General features: G+C 34.0%; 2 protein-coding genes across 2 annotated transcripts in view; both read right to left on the reverse strand.

The window, feature by feature from the left end:
• The window catches only part of LOC142342913 (uncharacterized), a 486,697-nt gene that overhangs the window by 162,092 nt on the left and 303,653 nt on the right, over positions 1-20,952 (reverse strand). The window lies entirely within an intron of this gene.
• Positions 11,557-13,240, reverse strand: LOC142342908 (uncharacterized). The gene has a single exon (XM_075394575.1). The coding sequence runs from the start codon at positions 13,117-13,119 to the stop codon at positions 11,656-11,658; it is 1,464 nt and encodes a 487-aa protein (XP_075250690.1). The 5' UTR covers positions 13,120-13,240; the 3' UTR covers positions 11,557-11,655.

Below are 20,952 nucleotides of genomic sequence, written 5' to 3' on the forward strand. Positions count from 1 at the left end.
AAATTTTAATTTTTCTTTGCTATTATTGAGCCTATCAGTTGACATGTTTCAAACATTTCTGATGTTTGAAAATATTACTGCTAAAACTGAAATAAAAGAAAACAAGGTTTATGCCATCTTGGTTCACCCAACGGATTTCAATCCAAAGCATAGCAGTAAAATTTGAATTTGCTCAGCCTTTATGTCTACAGGAACACTCTTAAATATCTTTTAAATTGCATTGGATAGAGTATAGTGGTCATTGCCAAGGGAGGCTGTTGCAAAACGAAAATAGTTTATTGTATTTCTCAAAAAGAAAAAAAAGTTCTAATTACCAAGCTTTGGCTGTTGTCACTGGACCATATTTTCATAGTTTGTCGCGTGAACCTATCCTGCATTTATCGTTACTGACATTCCTGAAATCAATTGTATACAGCATTGTCTACCGGACTGAATTTTTGGGAAGAATTAGATCTGAAAGAACCAATTTATATCCAATCGGCAAACTAGTTTGCATATAAGGATTATGTGTAAGGAATTCCGACTCAAAGAAATCCCGTTTGCTATAACTATAATCTCTCCATATGTTCTAAATGCTGTAATCTTATCTTGCTGAGACATGACATGAAACCAGCGATCGATTTTTGTGAGAACATACTTTTTAATCGTAATACAAATGGACTTTGGACGTGATAATAAAACCTCAAAACAAAAACTCTAGAGAAATTCTCTTTCTGTTAGAAAGACGATGTTAAAAAATCAACTTGACTCTTTCTATCGGAATATTTATTTTTCAACTAAACCTCATAACCATAACTTTAAAAAAATCAGCAACGTAAAATTTGTATTGCTTAAAACATGAGCTACTTTATTCTCAACAACACCCAGACTTCAAACCTCGCTTAAAGATGCTGCTAAACTTCACCTTGCTTATGCTGCTAAAGATTTTGAAAAATTGTGACATCATTGTTGCTTCGGTATAAGATCGTCTGAAATTATTCTTTCCACTCTTCGTTATTTTTTTCAACAAACGGTTTTTCTATTACCATCTTCTCCAGGATTATGCTAATAATGATCACAGTAGAGTATTTCAAGCCCGACAACTCAAAGTAAAGTTTTCTTTAGTGTCAGATCATTTCATAAAAACACGATTGGGTTCGTTCTACACTGACAATTTCAATGTTTTTTGTATGCCACCACAAAATTTACTACCGCTCATTGGGAACAGATGTGCATATTAAGCTGATCCGTCACATTCTTCATTGATTTTCACACATTCAGTGGATATCTTTCATAGTGTCGCTTATACAAGAACTCATACCTGGGGTGAAAGGTGTAATTAAGGTGTATTATAGGAGCATAATGAAGGTGGACTTAAGAGTTTAAAAAATGAATAATTTTTTCAAGACTACACTTACAGTCTTTTTTCCGCTAATTAAGAGCGTAATTTGCTTTACACCCTTAGTCTCGCTGAAAACGGATGGAATGCGGGTGGACAGCCCAGCCCGGGTTATAAGTTAAATATTTATTTTTTGAAACAATGCAAATTTTGAAAATACTTTGAGGCCATTTGTTTCAGCTCAAGATATAAATGAAGATGAAATTCAACCAAAACTTCTGCCAGTTATTAAGAAGCGACCAGAAACTCCTGAGTCTCAAAACCAACTTCTATACGCCGATTCTAGAGCACAGGCACGAAAAACGCGTGAAGAACAGTTAAAGCGAAAACACAAAGAACGGAAAATGGTGATTCAGGAACGAAAGTTGAAAATCCAGGAAGATTTTAAATCACAATTGTCAAAATCAGAAGAGGCTGCAGTGCATGAACAAAGCCAGCTGGATCAACTATTCAGAGAAGATGTTCTCTATAGCAAAATAGTTCTCGATCTACAGCGAATGAAAAAAGCAAATTTGAGGCTTGAAAATCTTCAAAATGATATCAAAGTTGACATGCTTAAGGCAGAAATTGTAGAAATTCATAATAAGTTCCACGATATTGAAAGCGAAGAAAGCAGAGATGAACTTGAATTGAAGGAACTTAAAGATGAAATTGCGAAACTTCAAAGTGAAAATGATCATTTGCTCCAAAAAGCTCAAAGCGTCGATTTAGAAACAGTGAAATTGGAGTTGTACAATTTACAAAAAATCAGCTCTCAGCTTCATGAAACTGTTTTGAAAGATAGAGCTTGTCAAACGAAGCTTGAGCAAGCTATGTTGCATAAACATTTGTACAGAATGCGTGATATATTTTCGAAAAGGAGAGACGATGAAATCGAGAATGGAGGTTATGAAGGTCCTTCGACCGAGATGGCGGAATCAAAGTTTCAATATCAATTGCACGAATTAAATGAAATTTACTCTGATTATAAATTTATATATTCGCGGTTCAGTAATCAAAAATTGAAAACTGGACCTCAGCTTTCCTCAAATTATAACTCTGACGGGGGTGAAAATAATTATAAAGAAAACTTGGAGACAACCACTGGGGCCAAGGACGAATCGAATCCTTAGTTGAGAGGAATAGCTTCCAAAGTGCCGTAAAGCAAAAGATAGGAGGAAAGGGTTGTATGGTATCAAAAACTTTTAACTCTTTCGTTGACTTTATGTTTTTTAAGTTCGATATCGCTGAATAAAAGTGAACTGCATGCGTTTATACGACATCGGTCGTTACAGTATAGTATATTTCGTTCGGTCGTTATAGTATATTTCTCGGGCCGAAAAATATCACAGAAGGTTGTCGTTACCCTCAAAATGCCATTTAAACTTTTGATATTTATTCACTTATTTGTTCAACAAAGAGTTTATTCAATTTATTTATTCATACAAAGAGTTCATCTAATCAGTTCACAGTTTCATTTAACTTAGTTATCATCACTTGGAAATATTCCGTGGATACATTACATAGTGTCCCTTATACAAGAGTTCATACCTGGGGTAAAAGGTCTAATTAATGTGTATTTTAGGATCATAATTAAGGTGAACAACAGACTTTAAAAAATGAACAAAGCGGCTTGTTAATGTGCGTTCGCTCATGATGTTCCGACCCGAGCTCATCTACATTTTTCACTTAATTGTCAACCAAATGAAGAGATAACAAAAATAGATGTTTGAATTTTAAAAAAATGCTACATTTTAAGTTAATTAAACACACTAAATTCTGCCTCGATGAAATAGCAATCATAAGTTTCATTCATGTGACATCAATAACTCATCACAATAAGTCGTATGGCAAAGAAAAATACATCAAAACCACGAAATTTTTGAGAAAACCCATCGTATCAAAGTCAAAAATTCTACAGCTTTCAACGGAAGGCATTTAATACGCTAAATTATGTCTAGATGATGTGACGACTAGGATGTTTGTCATTCAAAATGTATCAATAAGACATTACAACAAGTCATTGACTATGAAAACAACAACAAAAACAGGCAAAATCCAAAAGTTCGCTAGAAAATTGAGAAGAAAGTGTGGAAGCTATTTAAACCATAAGCTTCTTTCTCTGAAAAATTTCTCCACGATCCATTGAACGTCTTTACTAAGCCAATGGGAGCTATCAATTTTAGGATAATGTAATACGATTTCAAAAGGAACCAAAATTACTAAAAAAATCCAAAAATTATAAAAATTATGAAAACTCGTGCACCGAGGTCAAATAAACCAATAGTTAGAAGACAAAACCGCTAACTAGTTAAATTGTTGCTGATGTAGAAAAAGGTGGTTCTGTCATTACCGAGACTGACTTACAGTCCACGAAAATAAGCTTAAGATTGATTTATGTTCAAAAAGAAAATAAAAAAATATTTTTAAAGTTTTAACAGCCATTAAACTCAATAGCTTTCATAGGAATTCAATGAATACGCTCAGCTATGCCACGATGTGAATACAAGGATGTTTATGATGCCTAGGTGATCAATAAGACATCACAATATGTCTTATGACTATGAAAAAAACAGCAAATACAGGCAAAAACCAAAATTTCTTTAGAAAAATGGGAGAAGAAAGTGTTGAAGCCATCTAAACCATATTTTTTTCTCAGAAAGATTTTTATCTATGATCCTTTGGACGACTTCACTAAAGGAAGATGTAGCCATCAATATTAGGATGACGTGATAAGATTTCAAAATGAACCAATAAAACGAAATGTCCAAAAAATTTTTAAAAAAATTTGAAATCTTGTGGCATTGAAGACGTATAACCAATAGTTATTTGATAAAGACGCCAATGCGATTAACTTATGTTGCAGTGGTATGAATGAATTCAATTCTGTTTTTACATAGACGAACTTACAATTCACAAAAATAAGTTTATGGTTTACTAATTTTAAAAAAACTTTTGAATATTTATTTTCAAAGTCTTAACAGCCATTAGCTGTCCACTCAGAGCACTAGAAAGGTTCACCTAATGCTCATTAGCAAAATTTTTGCAACTTTAGTCAACAAGTTTATGCCATAGGATTATAAAACTTTAGTAAAACCTCAATAATTAAATCAAAATTTCATTTGAAATTACGAAGTTTGAGATACGAGTCCAAAAAAAACATGAGCGATCCCTTCGAAAAAGATTTTTTGTTCATTGGGCTTCATTTGATCGTAAAAGAGGTCTGTCATTAACGGAACTTCGATATTTAAAGTGTATAGTAGTCTCTAAGTGACTTGAAAAAACAAAAAAATTGCAAAATTTTCTAAAAAAAAGCTCCCAAACCTAATTCGAATTTTTTTTAATATATTAAACTTCCCTCTAAGACTAGAACTGGTATTTATTATCTTCTTTTGTCTATTAAAAACCTAAAATTGATTTACTTTTTGGTGTGAAATCTAGTTTTGAATTAAATTTTTTGTAGAAAAAACGTTAATTCGAACGAAAATTAAGGTAAAAGTTAACAAAAGTGGTCCAAATATTCAGTGTTCACATGAAAATTTAAACCTCGATAACTCCTCGAAAAAAACGAAATTCAAAAAAATCTTTTTAATTTCGAATTCTACGCTGGACGAGCTCTTTAATGATACCACGCACATTTCTCTACGATGAATATATCGGTCGGCCAAAATTCACGGCAAAAAAAAAACCCATTTGAATATATAGTTCCTCCCCCCCCCCACATGTGGGGTCGGAACAATATTTTCTCAAGATTACACTCTTACACTCTTTTATCTTCTAATTAAGAGTGTGATTTGCTTTACACCCTTAATCTTGCTGAACAATGATGGAATGCGGGTGGACAGCCCGGCCCGGGTTATAAGTTAAATATTTATTTTTTGAAACAATGCAAACTTTGAAATTAATTCGAGGCCATTTGTTTCAGCTCAAGATATAAATGAAGATGAAATTCAACCAAAACTTCTGCCAGTTATTAAGAAGCGACCAGAAACTCCTGAGTCTCAAAACCAACTTCTATACGCCTATTCTAGAGCACAGGCACGAAAAACGCGTGAAGAAGAGTTAAAGCGAAAACACGAAGAACGGAAAATGGCGATTCAGGAACGAAAGTTGAAAGTCCAGGAAGATCTTTTATCACAATTGTCAAAATCAGAAGAGGCTGCAGTGCATGAACAAAGCCAGCTGGATCAACTATTCAGAGAAGATGTTCTCTATAGCGAAATAGTTCTCGATCTACAGCGAATGAAAAAAGCAAATTTGAGGCTTGAAAATCTTCAAAATGATAACAAAGTTGACATGCTTAAGGCAGAAATTGTAGAAATTGATAATAAGTTCCACGATATTGAAAGCGAAGAAAGCAGAGATGAACTTGAATTGAAGGAACTTAAAGATGAAATTGCGAAACTTCAAAGTGAAAATGATCATTTGCTCCAAAAAGCTGAAAGCGTCGATTTAGAAACAGTGAAATTGGAGTTGTACAATTTACAAAAAATCAGCTCTCAGCTTCATGAAACTGTTTTAAAAGATAGAGCTTGTCAAATGAAGCTTGAGCAAGCTATGTTGCATAAACATTTGTACAGAATGCGTGATATATTTTCGAAAAGCAGAGACGATGAAATCGAGAATGAAGACTATGAAGGTCCATCGATCGAGATGGCGGAATCAGAGTTTCAATATCAATTGCACGAATTAAATGAAATTTACTCTGATTATGAATTTATATATTCGCGGTTCAGTAATCAAAAATTGAAAACTGGACCTCAGCTTTCCTCAAATTATAACTCTGAGTGGGGTGAAAATAATTATAAAGAAATCTTGAAAACCACTAGGGCCAAGGACGAATCGAATCCTTAGTTGAGAGGAATAGCTTCCAAAGTGCCGTAAAGCAAAAGATAGGAGGAAAGGGTTGTATGGTATCAAAAACTTTTAACTCTTTCGTTGACTTTATGTTTTTTAAGTTCGCTATCGCTGAATAAAGGTGAACTGCATGCGTTTATACGACATCGGTCGTTACAGCATAGTATATTTCGTTCGGTCGTTATAGTATATTTCTCGGGCCGAAAAATATCACAGAAGGTTGTCGTTACCCTCAAAATGCCATCAAAACTTTTGATATTTATTCACTTATTTGTTCAACAAAGAGTTTGTTCAATTTATTTATTCATACAAAGAGTTCATCTAATCAGTTCATAGTTTCGTTTAACTTATTTATCATCACTTGGAAAAATTTCCACCTCACTTAGACATGATTGGTGTTATAGTTTTATTTCTTTCTATTTATGGGTTCTCTTCAACGCTTTCGTCTCCCATTGGCGGCGAACTATGCTATCCAGACTTGTCCAATTTCAAACTTGTGGATCAGAGCTCGGACGTTCAGGAGTGTGCGAAAGGGATTTGGTATCCCATCAAAACATCTTTCACCTCAGATGTCCTACAACCAAACGAGCAGATTGACACATCGACCTCTAAGGCCCTTGAACAATCGAACGTCTTCTATTGTGACGAATATTACCTCCTTGCTCACGGCTGTCGAAAATTTTTAGGCTCCAAATTCGAAACGGCATTTATCTTGTCAAAGACTAAGCTTGCAGACCCTTATGCGATTCGTTATATGGAGGAAATTTTGCATCGAAATAAGGTTCAAATAAAGCTCTATTCTGTCAAAGGCGTTTATGAAAAACTGTTAGAAAATGACAAAGGTCTATTGCAGGCTGCGAATAACAATAAACGTCATTTGAGTCAACTATTGTACAATTTTCGGAAACTGGAAAAGAGTCAGCCGCTAACAGAGGACGAACTTTTTGTCAATTGTATCCAGATCTTAATGCGAGCCAATGTTGAAGATTTCGCATACTGTTTCTGGATGTACTGATTAAAGGTCAACTATAAATTTGGATTTGTTTATTGTATCATCAGAATTCATTTTTTAATGTTGTCAGTTCTTATCCACTGCAAATGCAGTTTGTGAACTCTATTGAGAATGTCCTAAAAATGACTTTCAAAGGACCTCTGTGACCTCTAGCAAGGATATCGGTGTCCCGCTTTTTCACCCCTATTCATTTAACCTCCTATCATTTAACCCCGATTTATTCACCCCTGTATCATTTAACCCCTCTATCATTTCACCCCGATTTTAATCCTGCTATAAAATAAGGATTATTAAATAAGCAATATAATCATTTAGCCATGCCTCGCGGGCCATGGCCATGCCTCAGCGGCCCGTGGGACTTGATATGAAACTATCACAACCGAACATGGGATTAATTTATCCACTTATTATAACATGCACTCTTAGAACTTAACGCCCTTTGAAGGTGTTAAAGAATCTTTTATTGTCAAACAATTGCTATTATCCTCCCCTCTCAATAGGGGACACAATGGATGCAAAACTTTGATTGGCGGTCTCCTCTCATTGGGCGACAATATTGAACAGAAAAGCACACGCCGACACATTAAACTGTAGAAGCTATCCTTCCCATTTAGAGCGCCTACTATTTACTAGGGAAAATGAGAGTTCTTGAGTTCTTTCAGTAACCAAAATGTAAACAAAATTAAATCACAGTTTTTGTGATTTTTGGGCAGAAGTGAAGTAATTATGCACATAATTATGGTTCATTATTATAAATTTTGCAAAAATTATGTCACCCAATGACGTGGAATGCAATTTCTAGAAAAGCCAATACAAAATGTGGGATATTTCTCCGAAGATTATAGTAAAACAGTAAAATTAATTAATTGCAAAAAAGAGATTTGAAAGTGAGCCTCTAATGCATACATTTCACAGAGGGATTGCATAATTCAACCTGTTTAATAGGCTTGTTGCCGTAACTGAAAGCAACGACTCAATGCAGGTATGCTGCTGTAAGCGAAGTAGGTCAAAAAGATATTTTATTTAAAAAAATATAACATATATAAAGTATAAGCTACCAAACTGTGATGAATTCACTGAGAAATTTGTTGAGAACGAAGTAGGGGCTCGAGATGAGTCAGTGTTTCGGATTTGATAAATCTGAGAGTCAGAGTTACGGATTTTTTTAAATGTGATGCTGTCATTAAGTATGAGATTCGTTGAGAAATGCTAAAATGGCAACAATTTTAAACTTACTTTACCAAAGTCCTGTAATTTTTGCTTTAAACGCGCTTTTTTTCAGTTTTTAAAAATCTTCCATTCAGAAATGAAAAAAACCTTGAATTCAAGAATCTGTCATTGTCTAATGAAAAACTGGGTGTCTGAACAATATACCCAACACCAAAATAACCAATTCCAAAGCCGATGTCAAAATAAACTAAACATGATTTAAGTGTTAGAAACAGACCATTAAGATAAAAACCCATAATTAAGGCAGCAGTCGAAAATTAAGCAAAAATTTATCAATTAGCCGCATTTTACTTAAACCAGACGCGAAAATATCACAAAAGTTTAGTGGTACGAAATACGTTGAGGCCTCGTTCTACTCATTAAATTCTACTAATTATAGACGCTATACATAAGCAAAACTGTTTGGGGTAGATCCCAGAAGAACCAAGTAAATCTAATCCGTGAAGGACATCAGTTTCAAAAAAAGTTAGAAACAAAAATTTACAGCATTGGAAATGCTCGAAATGGAGCACCTATATATGCGAAGTTACGGTGTCAGGACAATTTACCCAATGTCATTATACCCAATGCCAAAATACCCAATGCCATTATACCCAATGCCAATATACCTAATGCCATTATACCCAATGTACTTTGATATTTTCGTTCAATAATCCGACAACAAATTAGCAGTCGTTATTACCCGTATGTTTTACCATACTTAATGGCGATGGCCATGCCTCAGCGGCCGAAAATAGGATTAAATTATCCGCTTGCTAAATCATAGGTGTAAAAGCTATTTTCTGCTAATTAGCACTCGGATTATGGAACGAAAATATAATTGTGAATTGGGTATAATGGCATTGGGTGTTTTGGCATTGGGTATTTTGGCATTGGGTATAATGGCATTGGGTAAATTGTCATGTAACCCGAAGTAACCACTGTCACTGTTACCACACCGGAAAGCAGTTATTAACAATAAAAGAACACAACCAAGCAATTGATCCCAGACAAGTGCGCGTAAAGCAGCTTCTCTGCCAATTGATGCAGACCGCAAGAAATGAGCAGAATTCAACCAATAATATGATGTTTGTCATCAGTCTATTGCCAATACTAACAATATCGGCAATTGGTCGCTCAACTGCCAAGAAGCGTGTGAAAACGTACAAGAACCACCAACTAGAGACAGACATTTCGAATTGCACACAAAAATTTAAAAGTTCGGCCTTTAAGATGCCTGTGAAGTTATTGCAGCTGATAGACGAACTAATTCCATACTTTCAGAAGACGTACACCAGAGGTTTAAAAATGTCATGTTTGAGGGCCAAGCCTCTAGTTTACCTTTTTGCGTTTCAGAGATCTGCTCCTGCATTTTGATGATTTTGGAATTCAAATTTTGGTTGTGACCTGAGTTATTTGAGATCTAGGCTTTAAACTAAGGTATAATTTTAGGGAACAGAGTTTTTCACACTGATTTTAAGGTGAGCTGAGAACTTCTGGACAGATTTCAGTTCACGAGAGGCCATTAGAAATTGACTACAATGCTAATAAAATATCAAACATGTGCTCTAAAGGGTATAATTGAAATTGGCTGACTCCCCAAAAAAGAACAAGCAATTTTAATACTTTACATAATTTAAATCCTTTACAATATCACTGACATCATTTGAATTCATCATAACCATTGTCAGCTACAAGTTGTCGTCGTTTGCCGTGTTTGATTTTGCTTTTGTCAAGATGCTAAGTCGCAATAATGTTTGGTCTGATTTTTTTAGTAAAGAATAACTGAATCTCTTTCAACGACCTAATCCAGCAGTTTCAATGGTTTGTTTCTAAAATGGTTGATTCAAAATTTTCCCCGCATTTGTAGTTTGTGTTGATGGGTCCTTTTTGAAAAGTATTTATAAGGATACATTTTCTGATTGAGACACTTTTTGTGTATATTGTCCCATAGCAGCATTTTTGATCCGTTTGATGCTGCTAATAATATTTCTGTTTTTTTTTTTCTGTGACGTTTTGTTTTCATGATTTTGACACGATTCCTTTGCTGGAGTATTTTATCTTTGTGGTTTTTAAAATATGGTAAATGTTTGTTAAAAGTTGATAAATTGAATTGTTTGAATAGAGGTGTTTTTATTGACGTGTTTGAATAAAAATATTTTTTATTGATATACTTATCTATGGTCGAAAAGTCGCTAAATTAATATGATTTTTGGATTTCTATAGTTATTAATGGCGTCAATTACTTTGTCTACATTTGATTTCAAAACGCTTGAGTTAAATTTTGAATTTCTTGAATAATAATAAAACGTTTGAGTTAAATTTTGAATTTTGAATTTCTTGGTGTCTTCTTTTTGTCACTGTGTCCAATTGTAAATTTTTTTCAGGAGGTTTCTAACAATTCTTAATAGGATCTAATTAATTAGTCTTGCTTGCTGTTTGTTGTAAATACAAAAGTAACTGACCTGGGCCGAGGTTTCACCTTTAATCCACCCCTAATTAGCGGGAATTAGAGTGTAATGCGTATTCCACTCCATTTATCGGGCAAAAGAGTGTAAGGGGGTAATTTTTAAAAATTATACTGCTTTTACTCTCTTGTCTCCACTTTTTACTTTTTTTTGCAAAGTGTGATTTAGGGTGGACTGATAAAAAGTTCCACATTTACACAATTACCATTATCAACAATTTGAAACGTTGAAGTATCAGTTGGCGCAATGGTTAATGCCCAAAATGAAAGCAACATGTACGATAGGGGGAATATTGTGGGATCAGTCCTCACCACCTCCTGCAATTTAAATTTGTAACACTCAAAAAAAACATTAGCCACTTTAGAAGTTTTTTTGTGTTTAGCATAAAATAGAATCTCTAATTTTGTTATGAAACATCGTTCTAGAAAATTAGAAAGCAATTTACTTGTTTAAAAAACACATTGCCTCCAATGGCACATCATTTTACCCCCTAACAAGATACCCTTCCCGGAACACTATCCCCAACAGTTCTTCACATCACTTTACTTAGTGACAAATCGTAACCACTCATACAAGAGAGATATTTTGTTCAACACTTAACTTTCGTAATAACATTTTTTCTGTTAATTTTTGGTATTAGACATAGGAAGATGTTATTTCCAATGATCAAATTTCAATTTAATTGCAATCCCACACTTATTAATAGAACCCTTTTAGAATAAGCCAACAGTTAGTGAGTTGAATTCATTTGATTAAAACCAAGCCTCATCGAATAGATCTAGATCTCGCTCGAATTCTAATTCCGCCTCGCTTTTTTCTTTCTTCTCTTTTCGCTCTTCCGTTTCTGCCGAATGTGAAGCATTATCTCGTTCATGACTAGAAGAATCACCGTGTGTTCGTTCACTGCGATCCGCGGAATCGTCAGAACTGTCTCGCTCACGATCAGAGGAATCTTCGGAACTGTCTCGTTCACGATCCGAAGAATCTTCGGAACTGTCTCGTTCACGATCCGAAGAATCTTCGGAACTGTCTCGCTCACGATCCGAGGAATCTTCGGAACTGTCTCGCTCACGATCAGAGGAATCTTCGGAACTGCCTCGCTCACGATCCGAGGACTCTTCGGAACTGTCTCGTTCACGATCCGAAGAATCTTCGGAACTGTCTCGTTCATGATCCGAAGAATCTTCGGAGCTGTCTCGCTCACGATCCGAAGAATCATCGGAACTGTCTCGCTCCCGATCAGAGGAATCTTCGGAACTGTCTCGCTCACGATCCGATGAATCTTCGGAACTGTCTCGTTCACGATCCGAGGACTCTTCGGAACTGTCTCGCTCACGATCCGAGGAATCTTCGGAACTGTCTCGCTCACGATCCGATGAATCTTCCGAACTGTCCCGCTCACGATCCGATGAATCTTCAGAGCTGTCTCGCTCACGATCCGAGGAATCAGTTTCCCCGTCTCGCTCTAGGTCTAAGACTTCGATGCCCGCACGTTCAAGATCCGCCGATTCGTCACCCCCGTCTCGTTCGAGATCCAAAGTAACTTCTACCCCTTCTCCGTCCCTCTCAACCTTGGCGTCTTCTTGGCCGGAAGTTCCAAGTTTCAACTGAATTGCATCCTTGGCGGCGCTGTGGATGGAGTTGTTCAGCACCGCAATGTGGTCCAGGATGTCATCAACTTTCTCGTTCGTTTTTGCTTGAGCTGCCGATTCTGCCGCTGCTTTGGCTGCTGCGTCAGCGACTGCCGCATGGTCTTCAGTGGGCTTGATGTTGATTGTTCCCTCTGCTTGAAATTCCACTTGTTTAGGAGGTGGAGGTGGTGGAGGTTTGTGGACTGGAACAACAACATGGTGTAACACAGGAGCTGGCGGTGGCACGGGTTTTTGTACTGCAACAACGGCCTGATGAACCACCGCTGGTGGTGGGGCGGGTTTATGGACTGCAACTACAGCATGGTGTAACACTGCTGGTGATGAGGCGGGTTTGTGGACTGGAACCACAACGTGAGGTACCACTGTCGCTGGCTCCGGGATCGTGACCTGAGGAGCAGGTTTATGGTAATTCTTCGCAAGTGACTCTTTACTGAAGAAGTGACCCAAATTGTTGGTCGTCTCTGCTAATATAAATGCCCTGGGGTTCGGGGGCACCGCATAAGATTTTTGGAAGCTGAACAGACACTGCAGTAACAGTGCGACTGACAGCGAGTTTCTCACCATTTTCAACAATTGATTTGGAAAAAAAATGAAAATTCAATAGCGAAGAGAAAATTAAAATTGTAGCTTTGGTAAGCCCAATTCAACCACGGGAAAACTTGGTGCAAATTTGGGCCAGATGCTTACTAACCTCGATTCAAAAAAGCTTCTAATCCTCAATTCAAGATAACATCAGATGTTAAACAAAACCTGTGACGGAAACCTCCAAACCGCATTTCAGGTTGTCTGCTAGATAATGCTTATATTTTTCACTTTCCTGACAAAAACATATAATACTGAGTTTGTATTAAATTGAACAACGTGAAGGGTAACGAAAAGCTACTGGTATTAAGAGAATTCAATTCGCATCAATTGGAATCGAAAAATTGTTTCTAAAAAATGCTATGCATGGTCAATTTTCTTCGTCCTATCCTGGAAGGAAAAAATTGAAGCGCATCATTACATTTTTCATAGGTCGTCTAGGCTTTAAACAATAATTATCTTGCAGAAAATCCTAACCTCCGCAACTCAAATTTCCGCAAAAAATCTGTCTGGTCTGACCATGTATCATAATGCGATATATTATTTTGAGATTTTAACAAAAATGCGGCCTATTCAAAGTTGTAATTTTTGATATAAAAAAGAACAACAACGCAATTTGATGATTGTCATGTTTTTAATAATTCGAAAATGTATGAAATAAACTTTGTTAAATTCATTTTCTATCGCGAATCATAATCGTCTAATTTTGATTTCATGCAAAAGTTACTTTTTGAAAAATATACTGAAGTTTCTCGAAAACGAAAATTCAAAGAGCAAATTTTTTCTTTTCAGGTGCATAGGCAACTTCTAACGGCCTTACGCAAAGGTTTGTTGTCTAACAATTGTGAAAATAATATACACAAATCTTAAGTTATCATTCCGACCCACTTTGGTGTGGAAGAACTATAGACTCAAATGGGTTTCGTTTGTTCGGTCATTTTTTTTCAATCGATATATCCATCGAAGAGGGTTGTGAGTGGTATCAATTAGAAAGCTTGTCCATTGTAGAATATATAGGAAAAAAGATTTTTTGATTTTAGTTTTTCCCTCAGAGTGTTATCGAGGTTGAAATTTTGCGAACGTTTGTCTGATTTTCGTTGTCTTTGTACACATTTTACTTCTTTTTACGATTTCATTTTGCCCATTTTATGGAAAGTATGCTAAAAGTCCTAAGGATAGTGTTGTTGGTTTTAACTCTAAAGATCACTTCGGAACGAAATAGGTTTCTTTAACCCTCCTTGTAAAAATTTGCGGGATTAACACAATTAACCAGTGATCAAAAAATCTTCGCTAAATCTAAAAAGAGGATAGTTTTACTCCGGGTCCCATTAAGAGTGTTCTTGAATGAAAATTTTTCCGCTGTTTTGCTAATTCATCTCAAAAGTTAAACAAAATGCGTCAATTTTTTCTGATACAGTAACTTTTTTTGTCTCCATTCATTACAAAACAGAACAATTCAAATCAAAGCTTATTTGTTAGGGGTCCAATTGACTTCTTAAGGAGTTGCAAGGATAATTATCTGGTTCCTTTTTAGTCGAAATCTTATGGTCGTTTTGACATTTAAAAATACTTGTTGTCAAGACAAACTATGGATTATTGAGCTTTCCCATTTGTTCCCTCTTTTCGGTCAACTTGTAGATTTAGGTTGACAGAGACAGTTGGTTTCGTCTTTCTGTTTGACCTAACTATTTATTGCGGTTTTATCTTTTAAATAATCGTTTGTCAGCTTTGATAATACAAGTTTTAACAAAAAAATTTTGGTTGTCAACATTTTCCTATTTTTGACTCTTTTTCTTGACTGATAACATTAATGACAGGTTAGATGTCACAATATTGAGATTTAGAAAGGAGAAAGGAGGAACAAATGACAAATCAATTTTCTTGAGTGATTAGATTATGATTTTAATTTTGTAACTTTTTGTCGTTCTTTTCGTAGTCTAATGAAAAGCTCCAGGTAACTGAGGTCTCAGCAGATTCTTCTCGACAGAACAGTAACTAAATTAACAATTGCAGTTGAGAGTTGATAGTTTTGAAACTTTATATGACTTTGAACTCAAATGTTTTAAAAGAAGTATAGATGTATTTCTTAACTTTGCACTTAGTTGTTCTTTTTTGTTTACCTGTGACCTAGTTCAAACGTAAACTAGTTCAAAGTACTTGATGCGTGTTGAAGAAAGACAAAAATGTTGCTATCTAACGTTTTTAGTGCATTAGTTATTTTTTTAACGGCATCGAAACCAGTTTTTCGAAAGAAAAAAATTAATTTAATTTCTGATCTTTATTGTAATTGCCATTTGTTTTGTAAACCTGTGACTTATTCTGAAGAATCCCCCATCTCAGGGATTTTCTCTGGAAAAGTAAATGAACTTTTTTATTGACTTTAAAGAATAGCTAAAATTTTTATGACTTCTGAACTAAATGTTTTCCAAAATTTTAAATGTGTATTTTAACTTCGCCTTTTTTCTCTTCTTTCTACTTGTTCCCCAGTCTATTTATTCAGATGTAGATTATCACTTTATTGTTATTTATATAGAATTCAATTTTATATATCTTTTTTGTGGAGGAAACGAGTATGGTTCAAAGAGCTTCTATACCGTTTTCACGCAAAAATTAATTGAATTTCTGTTTTTCGTCTGCTTTTGTCGTTTGTTTTTGTATACGTACGACATATTCTGGATAACGGCCCGTCGCAAAAACTTAATATCAAGTTATGGATGAGCTTAGAAAGGTTTGAACTCAGATGATATCTAATGGTTTTCATTATTTGTTTTCAAAAAAAGCAGACTTTTTTTAACTCTGCCGTTTTTAATCCTTTTTATCTAATTGTCAACCGATCTTTTTAAAGACTGGCGCCATAATTTTGGGTCTGAAAAATTTTCTTTTGGCTTAGGTCTTATTTGACGCTTTTTTGCTTCTATTGTTAGGCTTTTTTCAAAAATGGACATTCAGTTTGGAATGTATATAATGTTTTTGTCTGTTATTTGCATTTTGTTGTCTGCCTTTTAGTCTATTTGTTCCGCAGTCTCCTTTTTGAGATGTTAATTATCACCCTTCTGTTGTTCATAAAAATTTCAATAAATTATATCTTTTTTGTTAAGCAGTGGATTATGGTTTATTGAGCTTCGACACCGTTTTCACGCAAAATTTAATTGAATTTCTGTTTTTCGTCTGTATTTGTCGTTTGTTTTTGTAGACGTACGATATACTCTGGATAATGGCAGCTCTCAATATCTTAATTTTAAGATATGTATTAACTTAAAATTATTTGAACTCAAATGGTATCTCATGGTTTTCATTATTTGTTTTCAAAAACTGTAAGATATTTTTAACTTTGCCGTTTTTAACCCTTTTCATCTACTTGATACGCAATCTCATTAAAGACTGGCGCCACCTTTGATAATACAAGTTTTGATATGCCAGGAACAACTGACATATCAAAAATTTTGGTTGTCAACATTTTCCTATTTTTGAATCTTTTTCTTGACTGACAACATTAATGACAGGTTAGATGTCACAATATTGAGATTTAGAAAGGAGAAAGGAGGAACAACTGACATATCAATTGTCTTGAGTTATTAGATTATGATTTTAATCTTGTAACTTTTTGTCGTTCGTTTCGTAGTCTTATGAAAAGCTCCAAGTAATTGAGGTCTCAGCAGATTCTTCTCGACGAAAAAGTAACTAAATTAGCAATTGCAGTTGAAAGTTGATAATTTCGAAATTTTATACGACTTTGAACTCAAATGTTTTAAAAGAAATGTAGATGTTTTTCTTAACTTTACACTTAGCTGTTCTTTTTTGTTTACATGTGACCTAGTTCAAACGTAAAATAATTGATGCGTGTTGAAGAAGGACAAAATTGTAGCTATCAAACGCTTTTAGTGCATTAGTTATTGTTTTAACGGCGTCGAAACCAGTTTTTCGAAAGAAAAAATTAATTTATTTTCTGATCTCAATTTTATTTGCCATTTTTTGTAAACATGTGACTTATTCTGAAGAATCCCCCATCTCATGGATTTTCTCTGGAGAAGTAGGTGAACTTTTTTTACTTCAATTGATAGCTAAGGTTTTTATGATTTCTGAACTAAATGTTTTCCAAAATTTTAAATGTGTATTTTAACTTCGCCTTTTTTCTCTTCTTTCTACTTGTTCCCCAGTCTATTTATTCAGATGTAGATTATCACCTTATTGTTATTTATATAGAATTCAATTTTATATATCTTTTTTGTGGAGGAAACGAGTATGGTTCAAAGAGCTTCTATACCGTTTTCACGCAAAAATTAATTGAATTTCTGTTTTTCGTCTGCTTTTGTCGTTTGTTTTTGTATACGTACGACATATTCTGGATAACGGCCCGTCGCAAAAACTTAATATCAAGTTATGGATGAGCTTAGAAAGGTTTGAACTCAGATGATATCTAATGGTTTTCATTATTTGTTTTCAAAAAAAGCAAACTTTTTTTAACTCTGCCGTTTTTAATCCTTTTTATCTAATTGTCAACCGATCTTTTTAAAGACTGGCGCCATAATTTTGGGTCTGAAAAATTTTCTTTTGGCTTAGGTCTTATTTGACGCTTTTTTGCTTCTATTGTTAGGCTTTTTTCAAAAATGGACATTCAGTTTGGAATGTATATAATGTTTTTGTCTGTTATTTGCATTTTGTTGTCTGCCTTTTAGTCTATTTGTTCCGCAGTCTCCTTTTTGAGATGTTAATTATCACCCTTCTGTTGTTCATAAAAATTTCAATAAATTATATCTTTTTTGTTAAGCAGTGGATTATGGTTTATTGAGCTTCGACACCGTTTTCACGCAAAATTTAATTGAATTTCTGTTTTTCGTCTGTATTTGTCGTTTGTTTTTGTAGACGTACGATATACTCTGGATAATGGCAGCTCTCAATATCTTAATTTTAAGATATGTATTAACTTAAAATTATTTGAACTCAAATGGTATCTCATGGTTTTCATTATTTGTTTTCAAAAACTGTAAGATATTTTTAACTTTGCCGTTTTTAACCCTTTTCATCTACTTGATACGCAATCTCATTAAAGACTGGCGCCACCTTTGATAATACAAGTTTTGATATGCCAGGAACAACTGACATATCAAAAATTTTGGTTGTCAACATTTTCCTATTTTTGAATCTTTTTCTTGACTGAAAACATTAATGACAGGTTAGATGTCACAATATTGAGATTTAGAAAGGAGAAAGGAGGAACAACTGACATATCAATTGTCTTGAGCTATTAGATTATGATTTTAATCTTGTAACTTTTTGTCGTTCGTTTCGTAGTCTTATGAAAAGCTCCAAGTAATTGAGGTCTCAGCAGATTCTTCTCGACGAAAAAGTAACTAAATTAGCAATTGCAGTTGAAAGTTGATAATTTCGAAATTTTATACGACTTTGAACTCAAATGTTTTAAAAGAAATGTAGATGTTTTTCTTAACTTTACACTTAGCTGTTCTTTTTTGTTTACATGTGACCTAGTTCAAACGTAAAATAATTGATGCGTGTTGAAGAAGGACAAAATTGTAGCTATCAAACGCTTTTAGTGCATTAGTTATTGTTTTAACGGCGTCGAAACCAGTTTTTCGAAAGAAAAAATTAATTTATTTTCTGATCTCAATTTTATTTGCCATTTTTTGTAAACATGTGACTTATTCTGAAGAATCCCCCATCTCATGGATTTTCTCTGGAGAAGTAGGTGAACTTTTTTTACTTCAATTGATAGCTAAGGTTTTTATGATTTCTGAACTAAATGTTTTCCAAAATTTTAAATGTGTATTTTAACTTCGCCCTTTTTCTCTTCTTTCTACTTGTTCCCCAGTCTATTTATTCAGATGTAGATTATCACCTTATTGTTATTTACATAGAATTCAATTTTATATATCTTTTTTTTTAAGGAAACGAGTATGGTTCAAAGAGCTTCTATACCGTTTTCACGCAAAAATTAATTGAATTTCTGTTTTTTGTCTGCTTTTGTCGTTTGTTTTTGTATACGTACGACATATTCTGGATAACGGCCCGTCGCAAAAACTTAATATCAAGTTATGGATGAGCTTAGAAAGAATTGAACTCAGATGATATCTAATGGTTTTCATTATTTGTTTTAAAAAAAAACAAACTTTTTTTAACTCTGCCGTTTTTAATCCTTTTTATGTAATTGTCAACCAATCTTTTTAAAGACCGGCGCCATGATTTTGGGTCTGAAAAAATTTTTTTGGCTTAGGTTTTATTTGACGCGTTTTTGCTTCTATTGTTAGGCTTTTTTCAAAAATGGACATTCAGTTTTGAATGTATATAATGTTTTTGGCTGTTATTTGCTTTTTGTTGTCTGCCTTTTAGTCTATTTGTTCCGCAGTCTCCTTTTTGAGATGTTAATTATCACCCTTCTGTTGTTCATAAAAATTTCAATAAATTATATCTTTTTTGTTAAGCAGTGGATTATGGTTTATAGATTTTCGACACCGTTTTCACGCAAAATTTAATTGAATTTCTGTTTTTCGTCTGTATTTGTCGTTTGTTTTTGTAGACGTACGATATACTTTGGATAATGGCAGCTCTCAATATCTTAATATTAAGATATGTATGAACTTAAAATTATTTTAACTCAAATGGTATCTCATGGTTTTCTTTATTTGTTTTCAAAAATTGTAAGAGATTTTTAACTTTGCCGTTTTTAACCCTTTTCATCTACTTGATACGCAATCTCATTAAAGACTGGCGCCACCTTTGATAATACAAGTTTTAACAAAAAAATTTTGGTTGTCAACATTTTCCTATTTTTGAATCTTTTTCTTGACTGACAACATTAATGACAGGTTAGATGTCACAATATTGAGATTTAGAAAGGAGAAAGGAGGAACAACTGACATATCAATTGTCTTGAGTTATTAGATTATGATTTTAATCTTGTAACGTTTTGTCGTTCGTTTCGTAGTCTTATGAAAAGCTCCAGGTAATTGAGGTCTCAGCAGATTTTTCTCGACGAAAAAGTAGCTAATTTAACAATTGCAGTTGAAAGTTGATAATTTCGAATATTTTATACGACTTTGAACTCAAATGTTTTAAAAGAAATGTAAATGTTTTTCTTAACTTTACACTTAGCTGTTCTTTTTTGTTTACTTGTGACCTAGTTCAAACGTAAAATAATTGATGCGTGTTGAAGAAAGAAAAAAGTGTAGCTATCAAACGTTTTTAGTGCATTAGTTATTGTTTTAGCGGCATCGAAACCAGTTTTGCAAAGAAAAAATTAATTTAATTTCTCATCTTTATTGTATTTGCCATTTTTTGTAAACCTGTGACTTATTCTGAAGAATCCCTCATCTCAGGGATTTTCTCTGGAGAAGTAGATGAACGTTTTTTACTTCAATTGATAGCTAAGGTTTTTATGATTTCGGAACTAAATGTTTTCCAAAATTTTAAATGTGTACTTTAAATTCGCCTTTTTTGTCTTTTTTTTCTTGTTCCCCAGTCTCCTTCTTCAGATGTAGATTATCAACTTATTGTTGTTTATATAGAATTCAATTTTGTATATCTTTTTTGTTAAGGAAACGAGTATGGTTCAAAGATCTTCTATACAGTTTTCCAGCAAAAATCAATTGAACTTCTGTCTGTCGTCTGCTTTTGTCGTTTGTTTTTGTATACGTACGACATATTCTGGATAACGGCCCGTCGCAAAAACTTAGTATCAAATTATGGATGAGCTTAGAAAGGTTTGAACTCAGATGATATCTAATGGTTTTCATTATTTGTTTTAAAAAAAAAACAAACTTTTTTTAACTCTGACGTTTTTAATCCTTTTTATCTAATTGT

Source organism: Convolutriloba macropyga, chromosome 7, assembly GCF_964194025.1.
Source record: "Convolutriloba macropyga chromosome 7, txConMacr16.3, whole genome shotgun sequence".
Classification (NCBI taxonomy): Eukaryota; Metazoa; Xenacoelomorpha; order Acoela; family Convolutidae; genus Convolutriloba; species Convolutriloba macropyga.

Coding starts and splice junctions, on each gene's coding strand:
- LOC142342908 (XM_075394575.1), bottom strand. CDS start 13,119: ATGGTGAGAAACTCGCTGTCAGTCGCACTGTTACTGCAGTGTCTGTTC.